This window comes from Oryzias latipes, chromosome 1, assembly GCF_053564925.1.
Source record: "Oryzias latipes strain Hd-rR chromosome 1, Olatipes_Hd-rR_3.1".
Lineage (NCBI taxonomy): Eukaryota > Metazoa > Chordata > Actinopteri > Beloniformes > Adrianichthyidae > Oryzias > Oryzias latipes.
The window spans coordinates 36,449,970-36,472,638 of NC_136237.1; the positions used below are offsets into that span (position 1 = coordinate 36,449,970).

Genomic DNA, 22,669 nt, shown 5'->3' on the forward strand with positions numbered 1-22,669 from the left:
AAGCCTCAAGAAACAGAACGCTGCCCTACACTCAAGCACACAATCAATACTAATGTTTTATATGCAAGAACAAGAAAACAATCAGCAGTTTCGTGGTAGATCTTACAAATTACACCCTAAAATGTAAAACAAACAAGAAAACCCTACACTATGGAAATAAAATGGTTTGGCCAAGACTATTATCGAGGTTATTAGAAAGAACTTAATGTGGGAATGTCAGTGGATGTCAATATGACAATAGCAGTGATTCACTCACATGAAGCCCAGTTTTGGTTTTTAGGCAGTAGAGAAAATGTGACAGCGGTGAAAATGCATGTGTGAATGCTGAGAGTTTAAACTGCTCACTTGAGATGCTAAGATACTGGAATTTACAAAAACCCTGAAAAATTCTAAATTCAATAAAGGAGGTGAACAATAACAAAGAAGAAGAGAAAAAAAAGGTGTGCAAAAGTACTAACTAGAAAAGTTATTTAGAGAAACGGCAGATAGTAAATCAAATCAAGGCAAACGTTATATGTTTAAACTTTGCATACATTTCACAGCTCGAAGTGCTTTAAAATTAAAAACAGACCAATTAAAACAAAAACCCAACCCCCTCACCTTCGTTAACACACACATCCCATGAACCCACACACAATGAATATTAATACAAGTAAATTCTACAAAAACTTCTGTTCTGCAGTGAGGAAACAGTATATTGGGAATCTCTTCGTACCAGGAGTCTGTTTAACCATAGGTACATCGCCACAGTGCTCACCCAGACCGAGACAGGAAGTAAAAGGAAGAAATAAACAAGAAAAAACGTTTAAGCAGCTACAAATAACAATTTACTTCCTAAAACTGCTCGGATAAATGTAGAATAATGATAATTTCGTTAATTGATAAGGTAGTTGCTTAGGCTCCCTGACTTGAATATAATATAATACATAATATTTTACAGATTGTGGCTTTTCTGTCTTCGTTTATAACATTGATAACATATGTATTTTTTATTTGTTTCACCAATGTTTGGAACTTGTTGCTTACTTGCGAACTGCCCAATGTTATTTTTACAAAGAATTCTGAGATAAATGGCTCTCAAAAACAAATTCACAGTGTTTCCACATTCTTTGAAATGACCTTTTACATTATTATTAAATGATCATTCACTTTTTTAAACTCCTTTGCATAGATAATAGAATGAATTCATAGAGCTCTGTGCTGCTGATTTCAGAAAGTTAAGATAAATGACAGAAAGGACTGAATGTGGATGGTATGAGAATTGTTCAATTGCACTTTTCTTATACAGTGCTAAAATTATTGTGCAGTACGTTTTACTTTATTAACGTCAGCTTAAGCTCTAACTTGTTCAAGGGAGTTTTTATTTCTATACTATGCAATGCAATTCAAAAAAGCGACAAGACTTGCCTGCCAAACTTACGTCATTTCGTGGTTTTGTTTCTCATAAGTCCATGTGTCATTTCTTCTGCAGGAAATATCGGTGCGGAGCTGTCTTACAACAACGTTGGCATGTTTGTTTCATCAGATGCAGGGAACACCTGGAGACAGGTGAGGTTCACACCACGATTCTCACCAACTGACAGACTCACACAGCAGTTTTAGACTTTGACAGCTGCCGTTAAATATTTACATCCAGCTGGGTTTATAGAGTTCTGCTGCCAACACTGCACTCTGCAAAGATCAACACTTTTCAGATTTTGGGGCACTCATCAGCCTTGACTGACTCCTGCCAGGTGAGTTTAGGAAATGACAAGCTTGACAGTTCCAGCTGAGAAAACATCAACAGTGTCTGGGTTTCTGATTTTTTTAACATGATTTTAAGCTGTATATTATTGTAAAATATTTATTTTATTTTTTTAAGATTTTGCCTAACATGTTAAATCAAACCTGGATTAATGAAATGAGCTTATTTTAGCCTAAATTTAATGTGTTTACATTACAGACAAATGCAGACTTAAATACTTTTATCCTCTGTGATTTTTAGTGCTGTGAGAATTTTTTTCAAATTGGTTATTATATTTTTTCACGTTGAAACCTATTGAATCTTTTAGAACGATTACCTAGTTTAAGGTTTAAAGCTAACGTGGTTGTTTTCTTTTTTATATTAGGATGCAGGATTGAGGGATCAGAGTTCCATGCTCAGTGCTGATATTGCTTGACACAAGTTAACCACAAAATATTCGAAGTATCAGTGGCAAATAGAAGCTCACAGTCCTCAAAAGAGCTGAAGGCTTTTGTAAGAGCTGCTAAGGATGTCATGGAAAGACGTACAATTAGGAGCACACCTTTTAATTGTTTATTTTTAAATGGAGCCAATAAAAACCAGAGGGTACAGATTTTTGAATGTGGAAACCACAAACATTTTCCAAAATACATTTATTGTCAAGTTTTTTTCCCTAAAGTTTGTTTTTGATCACACTCTGCTTTCAACCCACATCCACAGTGATGTTAACAACTCTTTTTAGGAACTTAATAAATCCTTATGTAAAAAAGTATATGTGTTTATTGAAAAAAATGATATGTATGCACCTCCTTTAATAGGACTATGCTGAAAACAGAGATTGTCATCATCGCACAATGTGAAAATTGTGACCCAATTTGGCCTATTTGCTACTTTCTTGTATTTGTTTCCTCAGATATTTGAAGAGGAGCACAATATTTGGTTCCTGGACAGAGGCGGAGCTCTGGTTGCTGTCAAACAGCCGTCCGTTCCAACCAGACACTTGTGGTATGTCCACACATTTCCTTTCTAAAGCTGCTTTTTGTAGTGTTTTGTGGCTCTTATGTGGTTACATTGTGAATGGACACTGACGTCTACTTGCTACCCCTTTGCTAGGTTTGCTACATAATGCATTCCACACAACATTATTTTACTTGCTAATTTCTAGATAAAGTCTTATTCAACTTTTGTTATAAACTCACTTTTGCTGTAAAAAATATCCCTTTTGATATTGTGGCTTCCTCCTGATTTATCTTTGGGTAAGGTTGTGACAAATTGGGGGCTCGTCCGTGACACACTTAACACCAAAAAGAAAATTGAAACAAAGGAATCACATCAGTCTAATTATAAAAATGTTTTTCTCCAAGCCATTTATTTTCACGGTCAGCAGTCTGAGCGCCTCCCCCTGCATCCCCCCACTTTAATGTATTCATTAACACTTTGCCTTCCCCCTGCCAAACAGGTGCTTACACCTCGCCTGGGTGCAGGCTAATCCAAGCGAAACCAGATCTGTTCTCCAGTTGCTTTTCAACTATTTTTGAAATTAGTTTTAGAAGCAGTCAAGTGTGGCCTGCTAGTTTTCTTCTTCCCCCCCATTCAGCTTTAGTGGAAGTATAAAAAAAAAGTGAATGTCATGTTGAAACACGTGTGTTTCCACAACCTCTTCACAGCAAAAGATACTAATCTTTAATCGTACAGCAGCTGAGTTCGCTGAAACCCTCTCCATCTGGATCTCAGAGCAAGTTGACATCGCCGCTTTTTCCCCCTTGGAGCTTTTAGTCAAAGTGAGTTATTTTGAGACCCCCCCCCCCCCCATTTCTTCGCAGCAGTGTTTCAAGCCATGTCACACTCCAGTGCATGCAGTTGTTCTCACTTCAGCACCAATGTTGATAAGCTGTCAGAATCAATAGATCCAGGTCCCAATGATGAAAGCTGTCCAGTTTTTTTTAAATTTTATTTCCATTGCTCTGGTTCGCCTGGTGCAGTTCTGGACTTACACACAAAACAATTCTACGTGGGTGTTTCTTTCACCTTGAGGGAAACTTTTCATTCCCAGTATACTGACGCAGCTTTTTTATTTAACTTCTCTGTTTTAACCTCCTTCTTTGTCTTTGCCTCAACGAACAAACTGATTGTCTCCTGAACATCCTTTTAATGCTCAGTCTTTTAATATTTACCCAAAGCTACAGTAACTAATTGCTCAGAGGCTCTGAGACCCCTCTGCTGAGACGAGTCTGTCATTCTGATCTCTGGCTAAGTCCTCCCCCATGACCAGGTTCAAACAGTAGCGTCTGTGTCTGGGTTTGTGATGGGAATGTTGCTTGATGCAGGGTCAGCTTTGACGAGGGGCGACAGTGGAGCCAGCACAGATTCTCCTCTGTGCCATTGTTCGTGGATGGGGTCTTGGTGGAGGCCGGTGCTGATAACCAAATTATGACGTAAGTCTAAACAAGATTTAAGGTTTTGTGGGATGAATGGCAAGAGTTTTGTATAATTTTGTTGTGTTGTTGTGAATAGTAAACTCAGAATAAAGACAAAAAACTATCCAGTAAAAAAAATATCTGAAAATCTGAATAATAACCCCCTATCAACTATCAAAATCAAGTTAAGGAAAAAAATAAGAAAAATAAAATAAAAACTTGAGTGACAAGAAACTTAGAATGAGTAATAGTATTGTAATAACTATGAAAACAACTCTGTTGATGAAAGCACATAACCATAACTGCATGTTTAAGGTCAATAAGCTGTCATAACAGAAAAAAATATGTAGTTAAAATTAAAAAAAAAGAAAAAGAAAAACATTACTTAAGCCATATAATGATTATTGCACTGATATGGAAAACATTTTGGCAAACTTGAAGTTTTACAAACTCATTTTAGAAATCAAATCAAAACTTTAAAGTTGGGGTCCCCCAACCATACGCATAAACTAACAATAACTTAAACTCGTAAACCACACCAGGGTTCTTTTTAGATAGAATGATCAAGTTTGTCTATTGGGATATAAGTTATGTAAATGTTATGTTTTATCCTGTGCAGTATCTCGACTGAGAGGTCTGAGGTCTTTTCTGTTGTAGCCACTCCTCCAGCTTGGAGTTACTGCCATGAGTGCCCCCAATTACCACAGGCGCCACCGTCACCTTCACTTTCCATGCTTTTTCCCGTTGTTTTGAATCCCTGGTATTTCTTTAGTTTTTTATGTTCCTTCTTCTTGATGTTGCCATCACTTGGGGGTCTGATACAAAACCTTTGAAAAAAGAAAAAAAATTGACAATAAAACATATATGTATCTATCTATCTATCTATCTATCTATCTATCTATCTATCTATCTATCTATCTATCTATCTATCTATCTATCTATCTATCTATCTATCTATCTATCTATCTATCTATCTATCTATCTATCTATCTATCTATCTATCTATCTATCTATCTATCTATCTATATATATATATAAATATATATATATAAATCATACTAAGTGTTCATCTTTACTATAAATTTGCAAACAAAAAAAATACATGGATTCTTTGGAAAAAAAAAAAGAGAGACTTGAGTGAATCACAAAACTAGGTAACATTTTTACTTGTATGTTAAAAAAAATACATCTCTGTCTTTTTGGGATCCTAATTTTCAACTCCATTGTTTATGATTGCACGTAATTAAAAAATAATTCTGGCACTTTACTATATATTTCTGTGGCTGTTCCGACAAATCAATTCTTTTATTATGGAAATAACAAAGGTTTTATTTCCACAACATCTGTGATCCAAACCTTCAGATAACTTAAAAAAATGTGAAACCCAAGTAACTTGCTTAATTTTACTGTAAAGTCAGGCTTGGCAAAATGCAGACAACATAAATCTAAAATTATTACTGGTGATTATTGCAAAGTGTATTGTTAAAACTTTGGGAATTAAAAGCTAATTAAGGCATGAAACCAGAGTTATGTTGATCGATGAGCATCAACTATCAGGAGTCAGAACATCCATCACGCCTGTCTAATCAATGGTCTGTGCTAAAAGTAGGGCTTTTTTTTTTTACCTGTGTGCTCACAAACTACAGGTGCAGCACCACCATACAGACTTTTTTCTTTCTTTTGTTTTTCAGATGATAAATCACAAAATTAGACAACACAACAAAGAAAATTTGCCTAATCTAGTAACCGTGTTGTAGGAAAACATTTCTAGTCACTTCAGGGTTATTTTGGTATTAAAGCAAACAAACTCCTCAAACATCAGCCAGTCCTAATATATGTATCAAAAAAAGAACACTTGAACTTGGGTAAGTGCGTTAATGCTTAAAATAAAATCTTTTTTCTTTTGTCAAATCCTGATCAGTATTTAAATAACCTTGAGTATAGTCTCAACAATTTTCATTCATAGATTTTAATGTCTTAAGTTATTGTTTATGCATTGTGCCTAAAATAGTGGACCTTTAGGAGTATTTATTTTTTGTCCAGTCCTACAATAACATACCACTTGAAATCCAGGCTTTTATCTGCAGGATTTTTTAAAGATGGAAACTTGTTTTATGGTGTTTTATGGTGAATACATGTTACTTTTTTTTAACTGTAAGAAGAAAAAAAATCTGCTAAATCAAGCCTAATTAGGGAGTTAAAATTCCAAATTTACAATGTATATGCAAAATACACATTTTGGATTTTATTGAATCACATTAAAATCTTACTTGTGTAACCCTTGTGCTATCCTAGGCACTTTACCATTGGGAGTTGGGTCATCTATACCCACTAGACAGTGCTCTGAACCTTTTTTCTTCAATGATTTGTGATCTTCACTGGTGTCCATGAATTACATGAAATCTTTCCACCTTTATCCACCTTTGTCATGGTAGGAAGAACACATCAATGTAAGGGTGGGGTCATCTAAGATAGCACAAGGGTTAAGTATTAGTTCTTCTACCAAGTCTGATCATTTTGAAAGATATAGGTTCTTATCATTGTGCATACACAACAAAATTTATATTGGAGTGCTCGGCCTCAAGCTACGTTCACACCGATCTTAGCAATGTGCGTTCATGTGACCACTTTCCATGAAAAGTCTATGTAAATGCATGTAAATGTGCGGTTTGGGCTTCCATGTTTAAAGCTCTAGTGTTCGTTTTTGGGCTCAAAACGCATTGTCACTGAACACTAGTTGAAAGTTAAACCAGGTCGAACTTTGACTAATTAGGGATTTGGAAGTGAGGAATGGATGACGTCCCTTTTAATTCACGGATCTGCCAATCGTTTGAACACTGATCATGGAGGAAACAGAAATAATTGGGACTTGTGTTCGGACGGAATTATTTGACACCAAGTCTTTTATATATCTGAAAAACACTGAGAAAGAAAAAGCCCGGAGCCAGATTCACAAGATTTGTTCAGTTTTGATACTTCCCACCAAACATCTTTCAACTGCAGGTGGCAGACATGCACTGGTAAACAGTAGCATAAGTCAAGAAGCCCTTCCCTGCTAATCCAGTGTGAACACCGTGGGCTAAATTAGCATTTGAGAACCCGCGTTTAGCGCTTTTTTGAACACACGCCAAATGGCCGATGTCTTAACAAGCGAAAATAAAAGAAAAGAGTAGCCGCAAGAGCAATTCAGAAAAACACAAACAGCATATTAAAATCACATTTGTGCATCAACTCAACAAAAAATTGGACAACAGAGAAAAAAGTGGTTTTATGGCCTTAAAAAATGTTCTTCAGGGAGTTTTTAGTTTTGAGGGGTAAAATCCAACTAGCAATGGATTTTTCTCAGATTATTTGAATCACATAATACTCATTATTTTTTTTTCACACATCTTGTAACCCCCCCCCCCCCAAAAAAAAAACTCCAAAGGGCTTCAATTTATAAAGCAGCAGATTTTTCTTCTTCATGTCATCCTCTGACCTCTTAGACTTGTCCTCCTACCCTGCAAACACAGCCTGCTTTCCGTTAAAAGAAGAGATCCTATCCTTGAGTTTTTGAAAGAAACCACATTATTTGATTTCATAAAGAAAGCTGCATTATTAACACATTTCCATCAAGAAAGTGTTGTCTCCAAGGGGTTAAAATGGGTTCCAGATAATTAATTTAAAAATTGAAGCACAGATGATTTAATCAATTATTTACATAGTTTATAAAATCTGCACTAAGTTCACTTCCTAGACCTGAAACTTTAATTTATTTGCAATTCATTGTTTTCACTTCATCTTAAAAAAAAACAGAAAAACAACAGGACAGATGTTGATATTGTGATTGCACATTTCAAATTGATGTCTTAAACATAAAAGGGGTTTCTCTGAAGACAAACTATGAAGGTTTTGATTTAGGAATATTTCCCACAATCCAAAGCTGGATCCACATGACTTTTTTTAAAGCAACTTTTGACATTTAAATTGCATTTATGCACTAATTTGAATACTTTAGCTGCTTGTGTTTCTTTTCAAGTTTACGATTTTTGCTTATTTCCATTAGACTTACAATGAGACATTTCTATGTAAATACTGGAACATCCAAAAAATCTTAGGTCACAAGTCAAGTCTGAAGTCTCCAAACAGAGTTAAGGTTCAGAAAAAGTCACCTATGACAGTAGAGATTGCACAACAGAATGGAAATCTGTATTTACTGCAACCTTAGTGTGAAAATTAACCAAATCCAATTAGTCTTATAGGGAGGTAAAAACTAGGAAAGGAAAAAGGTGTAATGTTGTAATTTCAGGAAAGACTTTGTTACACAGCCTATGCAGCCTTTGGTAGCACAAAACCTCCAGATGTCATATAACAGTAATTCCACCAGAAGTAACTGTTAAATTCTTCTGCTTTCTCAGCTTCTTTGGGCACTTCAGCCATCGCTCCGAGTGGCAGCTCATCAAGATAGATTACAGGGCCATCTTCAGCAAGAAGTGCACTGAGGAAGACTATCAGACGTGGCACCTGCACAACCAGGTCCATTCACAGAGGTTCAACAGCTGAGCTATTCAAGAACTTCTCAGCTCAGCCTCTCTTGCTTGTGCTAACAGGGTGAGCCGTGCGTGATGGGACAAAAGCAGATCTACATGAAACGGCGGCCTGGAAACCACTGCATGCTGGGAGTCGACTACTCCACAGTCCTGTCAGCCGAGTCGTGCATTTGCAGAGCTCATGATTTCGAATGGTAAGACCGTGCGCTCCTTTGTTCTGCTGTGCCTTTCTTCATAATCTTCGAGGGGGATTACGCTCCTCTCCATTGCCTGCTAAAGGGGAGCTTCATTAGCAGCAGCTTTTGTTCTGCAACACTGCCACACATGTGGACAATTCAAATGAAGTGGCTCTTTGTTCAGCCTTTCCAGGACTTTGTTGGGATTTGAGTCGTTTCCGCCAGTTTCCAAATATGATGGAGACACAGCAGGTCATTTAACAAGATACTGATAAGGAGCGAAAAAGAATTTTTGGCTTGTTAGCAAGCAGCTGCCCTTCAGTAGCCACTTATTTCCAAATGCATTCACCCAGCAACCATTAATTTGAGGCCCTTCAAACATGCTCTGCAAGCTGATCTCATCTAACAAGCAAAACAGGGAAATGAACTGCAGGCTGGTTGATATAAGCTGCAGTTGTGCTCCTTTAAACCATTTTTGTCTCCATGGTTCTCTAATAACCCGGTTTATGAGTAAACCGGTAGACATCTTTTTTCAATACGTTTTAAGGATGTTTGTTCTGGAAAACTTGTTGGCTCTAACAAAATAATGCAAAGATGTAAAAATAAAACAAAAACTGACAGAATAATGGCCCTCTCCTCGACTGATCCTAAAAGCCAATGTTCCATCATTTAACGTTGCATATGCTGCCCATGAGCTTCATTAGTTTACTCAATTTTTGCAATCATCTGATAAATCTGGTGTGGTTTTACATTATTTTCTTATAATGTCTGTCTCTGTAGGATCTGTCAGTGAGCTCGCTGGGCTCACAATTCTGCTCAGACAATGTCTGAATGGTTTTCAATTTGTATGCAAATCCTACAAGCCTGTATTTTTATCTTTCAATGACAGGGAACAAAAAGAGAAGCCATCCCAGCATTCAGCAGTTATCTAAATAGTGTTTGTAGGGGGGGTGAGAGGGAGCGCTAATTGCTTTGTACTTAAAAGGTTTAAACTTTGTCATATTCATACTTTGTCTGTTTTATTACACTTCGTTTGCATGGAAAAATAAAAAATGTAACTGTAAAATTATAACACCACCAATATTGCAGCTGTCTAAGTGCAGGAACATTAGCCTATATGTAACCCTAAATTTTTATTTTATTTTGTGCCATTTCCTGTTTTGTATTTCTCTAGATCTTGTATTCCATTTTAAAAATCAACGTACGTTCTTGGGAAACATATAATTGAATCTTTTGTTTGGTACGTTTAAATTTTTTGACCTACACTCTTCCTGGATTGTTGTTGCTATTAAGCCCTTCATAATAATACCAATGGAATGGATTGGATTTTCTGCACTTTTCCAGACGCTCAAAGCGCTCATATTGGGTATTACTTATTCATTCACTCCTCATTCCTACTTGGTGATGGTAAGCCACTGGTGTAGCCCCAGCTACCCTGGGGCAGACTGACAGGTGTAGCTGCCAGTATGCGCCTATGGCCCCTCTGACCATCACCGGGATATTCATACGCATTCACGCACCAGTGGAGCCACACTGGAGGCAGGGAGGGTGAAGTGTCTTGCCCAAAGACACGGGACATTCAGACTTCTAGTCCTGCTTCTGACTATTGCCGAAGTTTAGGAATAGTTACACAACCAGGTATAAGTTCTGCAAACCCAGCTGTCCTGCAGAGTTTTACAATCTCACTCAAATTGAGAACATCCACAGAAGGCTCCTGACCTGCACCGGTGCAGACGGTGAGGTCTGACAGCCCGTTAATGACCAGTTCACACCCTTCTAACCACAGAGTCAAAGTGGACCAGTCAGCACTCATCTTGTTGGTTTTGTTTATTGGTTTTGGCTTCATAATTAACTGATAAATCAATGTCAGCTACATTATGAGAGCGGACACTCGCTTGGATTGCTGGCTTGCATGTAAATCATGTGATTGGGAGCTCTGGTAGCTGCGTTTACAGTAACAGAGCTGTGTTTGCGTGGACACACAGCTTCACCTCACTGCAGTGCGTTTGTCAATAGCAGCTCTGATCAATATGTAATAATGATGCGTCTCTGTAGCAGACAGTCCTCTGGTAGCCCACTGCAGAAAGGTAGATAAGAAATGGTTGCATGGCACACTCCGGGACAATAAGTCTGTTGACACCGATATTGATCAGGGTCCAATGGATGTTGTTTATTGTGTGACAGTGATTATGGATATGAACGGCGCAGCGACGGAAACTGTCGGCCCTCCTTCTGGTTCAATCCCTTCACCGTTTCCAGGAGCTGTAGCCAAGGTCAGAACTTCTTCAACAGCACAGGGTAAGAACCGCGTCACACCCACGTGCATGTGCCTTTACTATTGTGCTCATGGAGATTCCATGTTTTGTTTTTAATGAAGGGTTTCAGAGCAGATGATAAGAGATTTAACATGACATCTGTGGAAGGAAGAGACTACTGGGCATTTTTTAGTTTTTGCTTTGTTGCAAACATTTCTATACTTAGACAAAGCACTCTGAAGTCAATGACAGTAGAGATACATTCTCAGCATTGTATATTTAAGCTAACATTACCTGAGGATTACTAATTACTTAACACTAAAATTTACCAATTTATCATAATTTATTATTATATTGCTGGAGGATTTCAAAATTATTTTTTGTAATCTCAGACACACAAAAATGTTATATCTACTTTTTGTTTTCAGAGAATAAAATTACGTTCACACTGCCCTCGCATTTAAGTGACCTCTTTCAATGAAAAGCTCATGTAAACCTGTGTATGCGCAAATTCCGCGTTCAAAACTGTTACATCCGCGCGTCACTACGCACATTTTTAAGACCGTTTTAGCTCTATGAACAAAATGCGTGTCCACTGAACACAAGTTAGAAGTAAAACCAAGTGATATTTTGACCAATCATTAGTGACGTATAAATGGCGTCTCTTTGAATTCACAAAAGTGCCAACCATTGGAAATTTGATCATGAAATGGCAATCTGTGCCCGGCCGGAATTCTATGACACCAAGTCTTTCATAATCAGAATAGAGCTTTGAAAGAAAAGATTTGGACTGCTTCAACATTTCCCAGCAACACTCCAACTGTAGGTTGTGCCGGTAAACAGTGCATTCAAGAATGCGCCTGATAGGCCTGGTGTGAATGTAGCATGAGAGAATGCAACAATATTTTAACGTTTTTTAACCACAAAAGTCAATTTATTAATGCTGTTGAAGAACAGTTTTTGTAATTTGGTTTATCGTCAAACCATTAACATTGTGTTCTTGACCTCAGAGCTTCAATCATTCCGGATCTACACCGTGCTTTGGCTAACAATGCAAGCCAATTCACTTAATGATACCCAAGCACAACACAGGGATCATACAAGCCACAAAAGCTGTAGTTTTAGGATCCAACATACTACAACATGATATGTATTTCTGTCTTGAATTGCCCTTGTGTAACTTGCTGATTTTTGTTTCCGAAGGTATCGTAAAGTGGTGCTTAACAACTGTACCAAAGGAGTCAAAGAGATTTACACAGCCAGAAAGCAGCAGTGTCCCAACAGACCTCCTAGAGGACTCATATTGACCACAAAAGACGGCAAACTCACCGCCAACCGGGGCAGCAACGTCACCTTCCTGGTGCACTTTGATGAGGTAAGAGAACAATCAAAAAGACTCTTACACAGAAGCACTGATTCAGAATTAACACTTGATTTATTTTCACCATCAAAGTCACAGAGAATTTCATGCAGATAAAGTAATGTTGAAGTATAGAGCCCGTGTCCTGACATAGATAAAATAAAAAGTATCTTGTTCCCACAAAATAATATTCCGTCCCCACAAATTAATCAATTTATGCGAAAGAAATAATTATTTACGATTTTATGATATTTTTCTTATATTCATTTAGACAACAACAAATTGATCATTCTTTTTTTTTCTTTTTCCTTTCTTGAACAAATGTGGGTCACAGAGACACGGAAGTTTCCGCTGAAAGCGGCTTTTGCGGCAGGACGGAGAGCATATCCGTGTTTATGAATGAGTTATGAAGTGAATAATTATTTCGATCGTACAAATTATTAAATTATTTTGAGGGAACAAAATAGTATTTTGTGGAAACTGAATATTATTTCGTGGGAACAAGATATTAATTTGTGGGAACAAGATATTAAATTGTGGGAACGAGATATATTTTATTTTTTCCATGTCAGAACACAATCTTCACATTTAAATTTTGTCTTATCAGACACAGAAATTAACTGAGATTTTAAATACTTGACTTTTATGTCATAAAAGATCAACATCTGACAATATTGGAAGCCCCCAGAGCTCAAATCTCACTTCTCAGTTAGTCTAAATCTGAGGTCCCCAAATCCAGGCCTCGAGGGCTGGTGACCTCCATGTTTTCCAACCAATCTGCCATTAAATCTCCTATTGCACCTGATCCAGGTCATCAGCAGCAAATAAGGCAGGGTTTCTGGAAAACCAGCAGGACACCAGCCCTCCAGGCCTGGATTTGGGGACCCCTGGTATAAATGACTGAAATCACCAGGCCTGTCCTTGAGAACTATAGGCCCAAAGCATGAACGAGAGAGAGTGTTCTTCCACAAACAAGTCAGTTTTTTTGCTTCTACAAGAGGATATAAAGGCAAAAGGCAGATATATGGCATGGTGTCAGAGGGAGCTTTCCATCGTTTGTGTACAACTTTGGAAAATATTTAACCCTGAAGGAAAAACTCTAAAGTTTGAGTGATGATTTGTTGAAAAGTAACTGCGCTCTAAAGACTATCTGAAGTTGAACACAGTCAGTTCCCTCCACATCGCCCACGCAGCGGCTGAGTTAAGAGCTTGAAGCAGAAATAAAAAACCTCACCAGAGACCCTGTTAGCGAGCGAGGCTGTTCAGAGCCAGGCCTGCCAGGCTGCCTGGTCACCAGGAAGCTGCTTCCCATGTTTCACAGACAAAGACCGCTCTGCCGATATTAACTGCAGGCTTTAGGGCTTTAGCAACAAGGCTGTTTTCCTGCCACTGCTTTAACAGCTCAGAGTAAGCGCCGGTCCCCAGAGGGCTCGCCAGGGCCCGGTTGTCATATTACAGTGTGATGAGTTCAAGAATCGAGGCTTGTTTTCTTTCATTAAGAGCCGGGCTCTCTGATGGAAAAGGGAAGGAAGGTGATAAAGGAAGGAGGTGGTTTATCAGAGCAGTTTGATGAGAAAAAAGAGGAATGTTGGGCTTGGGAATCCTTGTGGCATCAAACCAGCTTGGAAAAAATTCTCATGACCAATTCAGAGTTTAATTTATATTCATGAAGGACGCAATGGCTGTATTTCTTGGGGTGAGCAAATGACTCTAAATAATAAATGAGTGGAAGACTGTGGCTCGCATGCACACTTTAAAATAGTTTAAAAGAGTGAGAAACTGACATGTTTTGACTCCATCTGCATCCGCTCTGCTTTTAATTCTGCACTTGCTTTTACAAGAATTTCTGCATTTTCACGGAAAAGTCAAACAATTCATTTCCCATTCAGCATTAAAGAACCGAGGGAATCTTAGGGGACATTATGTTTAATTTCTGCTTTGCATAACCCAATTAGTCATCACGTGTGCAGAAATTTGCAGAAAGCTGCAACGAGGTTGATTAGCTTAAAAAATGTAGCATAGAAAGCTTTGGTCTGGTCAATTTAAATCAAACTAATTACATCGATAATGTTTAGTGACAAAAGAAACATCTAACTGCTTCAGGTTGACATTAGAGGATCAGAAATCTGGTTAAAAACGGACTAACCTGGTTTCCTGTTGATTTAATTTGCATCCATTTACAGAAAACATCATAAAGAGGAAGCAAACATCCCAACAAACCATATTATCTCAGTTAGCTATTATTCAATCCAACTAAGGCTACTGTATTTGTACAAACAAAACTACCTTGTTGGGAAATTATTAAACTACATCAAGAAAAATACTTATGGGAATGCCAAACAAGCATTGAGAAAATAAGAAAAAACTCCAGCAAAAATCAGGTTTTGTTCATACCGTATTTTTTTTAAAGGACACAGCTAAACTAGTTGTGGATTTAGGAAGTTCTTGGTTGAAATCCCGGCTGGGTTCCATCTGTGAGGAGTTAGCATGTTTTCATCACGCATGCAGGGGTTTTTCCAGGCACTCTGGCTTCCTCCCACAGTGCAAAAACCTAGTTCACTGCTTAATTGATGATTCTAAAGTGTTCAGTGGTGTGGATGTGTGATTGTGACCAACAGTAGCTGGGACAGGCTCCAGCAACTCCTTGTCCCCGAAAGAGATTATATGGGTCCAGATAACGGATAGATGAAAACCCATCAGGTTTAAAAAAAGAACAAAAAAAAAAACATTTTAGATAATGTTTCAATATCTTTCTGTCATTTTGATCAACATATATATATATATATATATATATATATATATATATATATATATATATATATATATATATATATATATATAATTTTTTCAAATATCCTTACACAATAAACACTGCAAAGGTATAAATGTTGCATCATCGTTGCAGTTGAATAAGTATGTGAAATCGTAAAAGTATTACGTGTTACAGTAAAGGCCAGTTTCAAGGTTTTATCAGGCTGGCTTATTTCTCTACCGGAGTCAATCTCACTCAGGGAGTAACAACTGTAAAGTTTTACTCCCACGCAAGCATGTTAAAGCATTGCTTTCCCCCAGGATGTTCTCAGTTTTGAAAAGTTCATATCACAATCGCCTGGCAGTTTAATAATTTTACCTCAAAAGGGAACATTTCTCATATGCAAATCTATATTTACAATTTTAATCATCTTTCAGTTTGGTATAAAGAATAAACTGAATTTCATTTGAAAATGTAAGTAACAATAAACTTTCAAACTGAGTGTTGCTCATGTGAATTCATTTTTGCAGGTACTGATAATGCTCCACCGTTGTGAAACGTCTGCTCCATTTATGCTCCTGTCTCATTAGGATCTGCTGTAAAGCTTTCAGCCAGGCTATCTGCCTATGGCAACAAATTAAACAGTGAAGAAGAACACCCACTGTGTTACAGTTTGATGTATATTTTCTGGTTAATATCAGAGTATTGAAGATTTCTTCTTTTCAAAGAAATAAAGTCAAATCAAAAATCTCTGTTGGTTTAAACATCAAATGGTGCAGCTCAAGAGAAGAGAACCAGCAACTGAGCCGACTGGATGAAGCGACTTCCCTCTTGAGCTGCACTGAATTGTTTTTGGCTTCACATCTGCTGACAGAGCTAAAGTAACCAAAGCCTTGCTCGCTCTGCGCTCGTGCCGGAGTAAAAACACAGAAAACAGCAAGATTCCTTTTTGTTGTGTCATTTAAAAACTTTTGTTTTAAATATTTGGGAGGGGTGTTAAATCTTTGTGGTGGTAACCCTTGTGCTCTCCTAGGCACTTTAACATTGGGAGTTGGGTCATCTAGACCCACTAGACAGCGCTGAACGTTTTTTCTTCAGTGATTTGTGAACCTCACTGGTGTCCATGGATTACATGAAATCTTTCCACATCTGTCCACGTGTGGCTGTTGCTGCTTCGCGTCACTCAGCAGACATGTCAAAGCTCAGAGAGCCCCCTGCTCTACAGTTCATTTGTCAGCTTAAATTTTTAACGGCCTCCTATTTGATCCCGTCGCTACCGTTTGGCCTAAAATCTTGTTCCGTTGTTCTCTCTTTTTGCAAAGACCTGCTTCTGCCCTAAGAACAAAGTTTCCATGAATTTCCAACCAACAGACAATGGGATTGAACATGACAAACACACCAAGCTAATGAGGATTCCCACCTAAATTTTTAATGTCAGAGTTGAATTTTATTCTCTGAGCAGTCACTGCAGCTGATTATGTCTGCTAACAGTCCACATTTGATTAATTTTTATCTTTTTTTGGCGGTATTTTTCTACTATAATGCATTTGTGTCAGTCTCTCCACTTAATTCACTACCACTATGCTTTATTCACAACTGCCCTTACGGATGGATATGGGCTGTCTGCGGGCGAAAAATGAGCAAACCTGTATAGGACAGGTGGCTATCATGAAAAGTTAAAGTTGTAAGATCACTCTGTAACCCTTTAAAGTGAAAATTTTCACCCACATTTTGTTTTCTGGGCATGTTGCGGGCCACAGATCACAGTGAAAACTTGAAAAAAGACGCAGGCATGTCATTGATTCTTTTATTTTTCTACCCCCTGAAATCTACCTGTGACTTAAATTATTTCTACACATACTTCATGAAACACTTACCACATGCACGAAAATCATACCTTCCATTTTTATAATGATACTTAAGGTGGCACCATATTTCAAGACAGGGAACTTCAAGACATAGTGGAGCCAGTTATTAAAATAATCATGCATTTTGTGGTAAAAACGCTAAAAGGTTTTTATACTAAATTCAGATTTTCTTTTAAAGATTCTTTAATACTTTTATATTATGTTACAGTTTTATTTCTTGTTATAAAAACATTAATGAATGCATTGTTACATTAACCCACATGGAGCTCCAGACCAGTTGAAGCCAGGAAAAGCTTCAAGGACCTAATGTGTATTTTTTAACCCAAAAGCAAATCTATAAATGACCTTGTTGGTAGCAGCAGAGGCACGGACACTGACCACTCAGGGCAAAGAATTAGTAAAGGTGACCATATAAGATATAAATGACTCTAGGGGGGGTCTCTCCTGTCCTGTCTAGGGGGGTCTCTCCTGTCCTGAAAAACATTGGCCTGCCTCAGGAACTGTATTTGTGGAATCCATTTTACGGGTATTTGTCTTTTCATTGTAGAGATCTAGAGTACTCTGTATGAATTTGATCCAACCTTTATTAAATTCCTAGTTTTTTTTGGTCACTTTCTTCCTTATCCACAAAAACACAGGTTAGCAGGTGTAACTTCAGAGCACCAAATGTGGCATGGAAAACTAAAAAAAGCTGTTTCCACACTGAAGTGTCTGTGGTAAGCAGTAAAATAATCCTACTCATTACTTAAATACATTAAGAATTTTTTTTAAGTAGCATCCATCCCAACTGGCAGTCTAACCCAATCCAACAGCTGAGGAAGTATCACAGCAGAAACTGTGATGTTCTTCTGGCTTCACTCCAGACTCACACCTGGATAAATGTTGGTCTTCTGAGTCCAAACTCCTCTCAGCCTGAATGACAGCGCTGTCTTTGTGAACCCAAACAATGATGCGTGCGGTTCTGCTCGGCCCAGAGAGACACACAGACACAAAGAGTGACATTTAGAGCGACGGGTCAGAGATGCTCTGATGCAAATTAGCAAGTCCCAGCGTGGCTGAAATGTATGAGAAGAGTGGAAGTGAATGAACTGCGGTCAGTGAAAAGAGCTCTACATTAGCGCCACCAAGCCAGAGTGTTGTTCGTGTGCCAGCTCATTACAGGCTTTAACAATTCCTGTGCTGTCAAGAGCCGTCCTCTATTCTTTTAAGCCTTTTATCAAAGGTGTTGTGTTTTCCATGCAGAGATGAGGAATAACCTCCTGCGCTCCCAGAAAGAAGACGCTCAGGTGTGGAGCTAAAGAACAACACAGAGTGAACAATGGATTCATTTGTTTGTTAGTTTTATTGTGTGCTTTTGGCAGAGGCTGTATGCTAATTCAGCACTACAAATAAAGATCCCTGCAGCCCTGGATGGGGTGGGAGTGGGTGGGTAAGGATTTCAGCCACCAACACTCTGCAAGCAGCAGATGTGATTCCTACTGCTTACATTGCGTAGACACGGGCAGTGGATGCACACACAAACGCAAAACCTGTTTTTCTCCTGAATACAACAGCCACAACAAATATGATATTCAGAGCACATTTTGTCTTAAAACTTAGAAGTCCTCATTATTAAATGTGAGGTTAGCGGCAAATTCGGGGAAGACTGAGAAAGAACTATGTTTACCAGTGTGTTGCTTCATCACATCAAAAAAGCTCAGCGAGACTTTTAAATGAAAAAGTTTTCATCTGGGCCTTCTTTAATGTGTATTTTTTTACAAGATGTCATGTTTTCATCCTGTCAGTGAACATGCTAATGATGGATAGTATATTTCAGAGGTAATCTGCCTGCTTTTCCAAGGCTTTCAAAATTGCTAAACTACAACAATGAACCTGCTGTGAGAATACATGTCTAGATGCTGACAGATTAAGGTGTTCAAGTTTTCTTACAGGCCCATTACAATAACACAAGTGTTTTTGGTGTTTTTAACATGTTCTTGTGGGAAGGGAAATCAAGCTTAAAACTGCATTTCTAACTATGTCTTCATTCAAATCCTTATAAAATAGAAAGAGCTCATTTGTGACGTAGAAATTATGCTGGGTGGGCTGGGGGGCGTGTATACTAAAGTGCATTCACACACACATTCACACACTGGTGGTGGCTCCGCTGCTGGACACTGGTGTCAACCTTCCATGCACGTCTCTGTTTGCCTGGTCTGAGCTGGCATCTGACTCAAAACTGTACAGCTAGATAGCTCCAATATTGTTCACCATATTCGTTGCAGCGGGAAAGAGAGGTGTGAGATGCTGTGAGCTAGCTGGAGAGCGTGCAAACTAATAGTTCAGTTATGGTTGATGGGGTGGGGGGCATGGCTTGACGCCAATTGTCCCACCCACAGAGGCAATTTCAGCCGCTCTGCAGAAACTATGAACTGGAAAACGACAAAAGTTTTTTTTTAATTTAGGCAAAAACACGGAAGAATCATAATTAAAAGACCACTGGGAATGCTTTAAAAAAAAAAAGACCAAAAGATAATTTCAGTGGATCTTTAAGCACTTGAAAAAACGTGCTAAATGTTACCCAAAGGACTAAAACATCAGGAAAAGTTGAAAAGCATATGTCAACTGTAAACCCGGTTTAGTTTGCTCAAATCGTCCTGAAAGCCTTGATTGATTGAACACTGCTTGATGAAAGAATGAAATTATTGAAATCCAGATGACTCAGTTTTAAGATTTAGCAAACAAACAAAGTTAGTTTCTTTTTCTTTTTTTATTTCTAGTGTTTTTACCTTTTCAGAAAAATAATGAAATAAAAATTTGGCCCAGGTCTCCAAACTCCATAATGACTGATGTCACTTTTTAAACAAGCAACCTGACAGTCCAAAAACATCTGGAATGCCAATTATATGATAGTTTATCCTTAACGTCACATATTTGCATTTCTGGGAGTACCATCACTTCTGTCCAGGTCAATTTCATTAACTTCTGACTGGATTATTTAGACTGCCAGTTGGCATCACCGTTTAATTTTAGTATGTTTTGATAAAATTTACCTTTTTTTCTTTTATTTCCATTTTTGAAACAATTTTTTTCTTGATAATGAAAAAATCTTTTGAATTGATGATGTTTTAAGTGGAGAAAAAGTTGAACTTCCCATTGTAAGACAATTGAACCATAAAGTAAGGACTGACAAAAAAAGAAAAGAAAAAAAAAACAAAAAAATGAAATTCCATTTTTATCAAATAAATATACTGATACATCAGTTTAAAAACACTAGAAACTAAACTAATTTTCATCCCTTATAATATTTTATTATCAAATATTACAGAAAAATAATTGAATTATCTTAAAAAAGGTGTGACGAATTTATTGAATGACTGAATTTATAGTGTTGTTTCTGCCTTGTGAACCCTAGACGACCGCATGTTCGTTGGACAGAAACCGGATTCTGTTTCACCAAACTTCTTCAGCTGTTTGTTTTAAACATCTGTATCATCAAAGATGCAGTAACTAATTTCCAGAGTCTCCTGGGGATGTGGAAGTGGGTTGTAAAGCAACTGCTGGCATAAATGTGTGAGCAGATGTTTGTTCTGTGAGGTCAGAAAAAGGACCCGGCACCATGAATAGAAATGACACTTGGAAACAAACGACTTCTTTTAAAACAGAATATGTAATGTCCAAAAGCTGTGACTTATTAACAACTACACTTTAGATTTCAGAAAGGTCGGAGTAATGTCTAAACTTGTTGCTAGTCTCTCCATCACATGAAGCGACAATGGCAGACTGTTAGGCAACACGTCTTCACACTCATCCAGCAGCTCCAACGTGGAGTTCACCATAAGTCCAGCCACAAACCAAGCTCCATGCAGACCAGCTGGACCATACACTACAACAGAATGACTTACAAACAAAAACAAATTTGTATTTTAGAGTATTTTTGAAATGTTACTAAAGAGTTGTTTATGAAAATTGAATAACATAGCCAAAAAGGTGGTTAGACTTCTTGAGAATTACCTTAAACTAACCCTTAAAGTTAAGCTTGGAGCAGAAATGTTGAGTTATTAACCTCTATTCAGTACTTTCTCACCATCAGACACATGAAAATACTCTATTTTCTTTAGATTAATTATTTTTGTTTGAAAAACACAAAGGGGGAAGAACAGCACTGCGGTTACATGGCAGCATTATGAAAAAGCTATTTTGTTTAACTATGATGGAGGGGCTTTAGGTTGCCTCTACGCTTTTATTTAGCATTCAGTAAATGTATTAATTTTGAAAAGAGGATCAAGTTAAGGAATTTAAAAATGTAACTTCATTAGTATCAGCTGAGGTTTATGGCATTGCTACTACGCAACCAGAATCCAGACCTAAGCAGGGGAAATCCCTTTTAGTAATATTTGGTGTTTTCACAATAGCAGACGTTGGAGCAGATGTAGAAAAACGTCAACTTTCTCTTATTTTTTAGAGTTCAGACACCCTGTGTTGTTACAACAGCTACTCTTTTGGGCAATATTATCAAACTGACCAATGATCACCATCACTTCTTAATGTTAGCATATTTAAAAACAGACATTTCCAGTATTTTTGGAGTAATGGCTTCAAGCTTTAGCTTGAATTTTTTTATTTTCTTTCCTAACTCAAAAAAGCTTCAAGTGGACCATAATTCATATGTTAGTCCTGCTGCACCAGAGTTCAGATGAACTGAATGAGGAAGACTGAGGGAGGAAATGAATTTTGCTGTGGATCAAAAAGATGTGTGTGAAAGCTCCCTTAGATCTACTGTGACCCAAGCTTCCTCTTGAATGCTGAAGAATCAGACTTTGTTCAAAAGAAAAAAGAAGTTTTATTTCTATGACAATGTTACCATCATTTCTGCTGCAGAGCTGCTCATTGAATATGATTTTGTCAGAACGATCCACACTTTGTGATCCGAAGAAAGTCCTGCTGTTTGGACCACATGACTCAGTGTCCTTACAACTCTAAACATTTAGACTATCAGAATAACTAACACTTAAATGCCATTGTTTTCTGCAACACAGTCTAGCTTTGAAGGTCTACATTTATTTATTTATTTATTTTAAATCTGGATTTCAAAATTGGGAGGAACTTTTTTTATCTGCTGAGCTGGTGTTCGGAGCCTCGTGATCGCTGATGTTGATGCAGTAAAGCCTTAAGCCTCCATTTGGTTGGACTAAGGTCCAGATGTTCTGGACTCAGTCAGACTGTATTCAGCTTACATATTATGGTGTTTTTCCGTGAACATTTGTGCCTTTGGAAACTGAGTTTGGTCTAAAAAAGTTTAAAAAAATGAGTTTTTGGTGAATATTCTATGCTTAAATTAAAAAAGAAGTGGGAGTCTAACTAGTTGATGGTCTCTGTGTCAGGAAAAGGTGGTGGTCGGCCTAAAGTGCAAGATATCAAGCTTGGTTGAAGAACTTTATAAGATAGTGGAAGACAATAGAGGGTAACGACATACAGTATGACCCGACATTGACAGTTTGTTAACCATGATCTTGAATAGACTGAGGATAATTACCTAAAATGAAAATAGTAGAAGTAATTTGATATGACCTGTGATGAAAACATTGTTAAAAGTAGGCATCATAAATC

The 22,669-nt window shown here is 37.7% G+C and overlaps 1 protein-coding gene across 1 annotated transcript in view; it reads left to right on the forward strand.

Annotated features, from left to right (window-relative positions):
- The window catches only part of sorcs3a (sortilin related VPS10 domain containing receptor 3a), a 260,608-nt gene that overhangs the window by 215,792 nt on the left and 22,147 nt on the right, over positions 1 to 22,669 (forward strand). Inside the window, exons 12-18 of the mRNA XM_023954909.2 lie at positions 1,472 to 1,548; positions 2,637 to 2,728; positions 4,051 to 4,158; positions 8,538 to 8,655; positions 8,730 to 8,863; positions 11,030 to 11,143; positions 12,304 to 12,475. Coding sequence (XP_023810677.1) covers positions 1,472 to 1,548; positions 2,637 to 2,728; positions 4,051 to 4,158; positions 8,538 to 8,655; positions 8,730 to 8,863; positions 11,030 to 11,143; positions 12,304 to 12,475 — 815 coding nt within the window. The remainder of the gene's footprint in view (positions 1 to 1,471; positions 1,549 to 2,636; positions 2,729 to 4,050; positions 4,159 to 8,537; positions 8,656 to 8,729; positions 8,864 to 11,029; positions 11,144 to 12,303; positions 12,476 to 22,669) is intronic.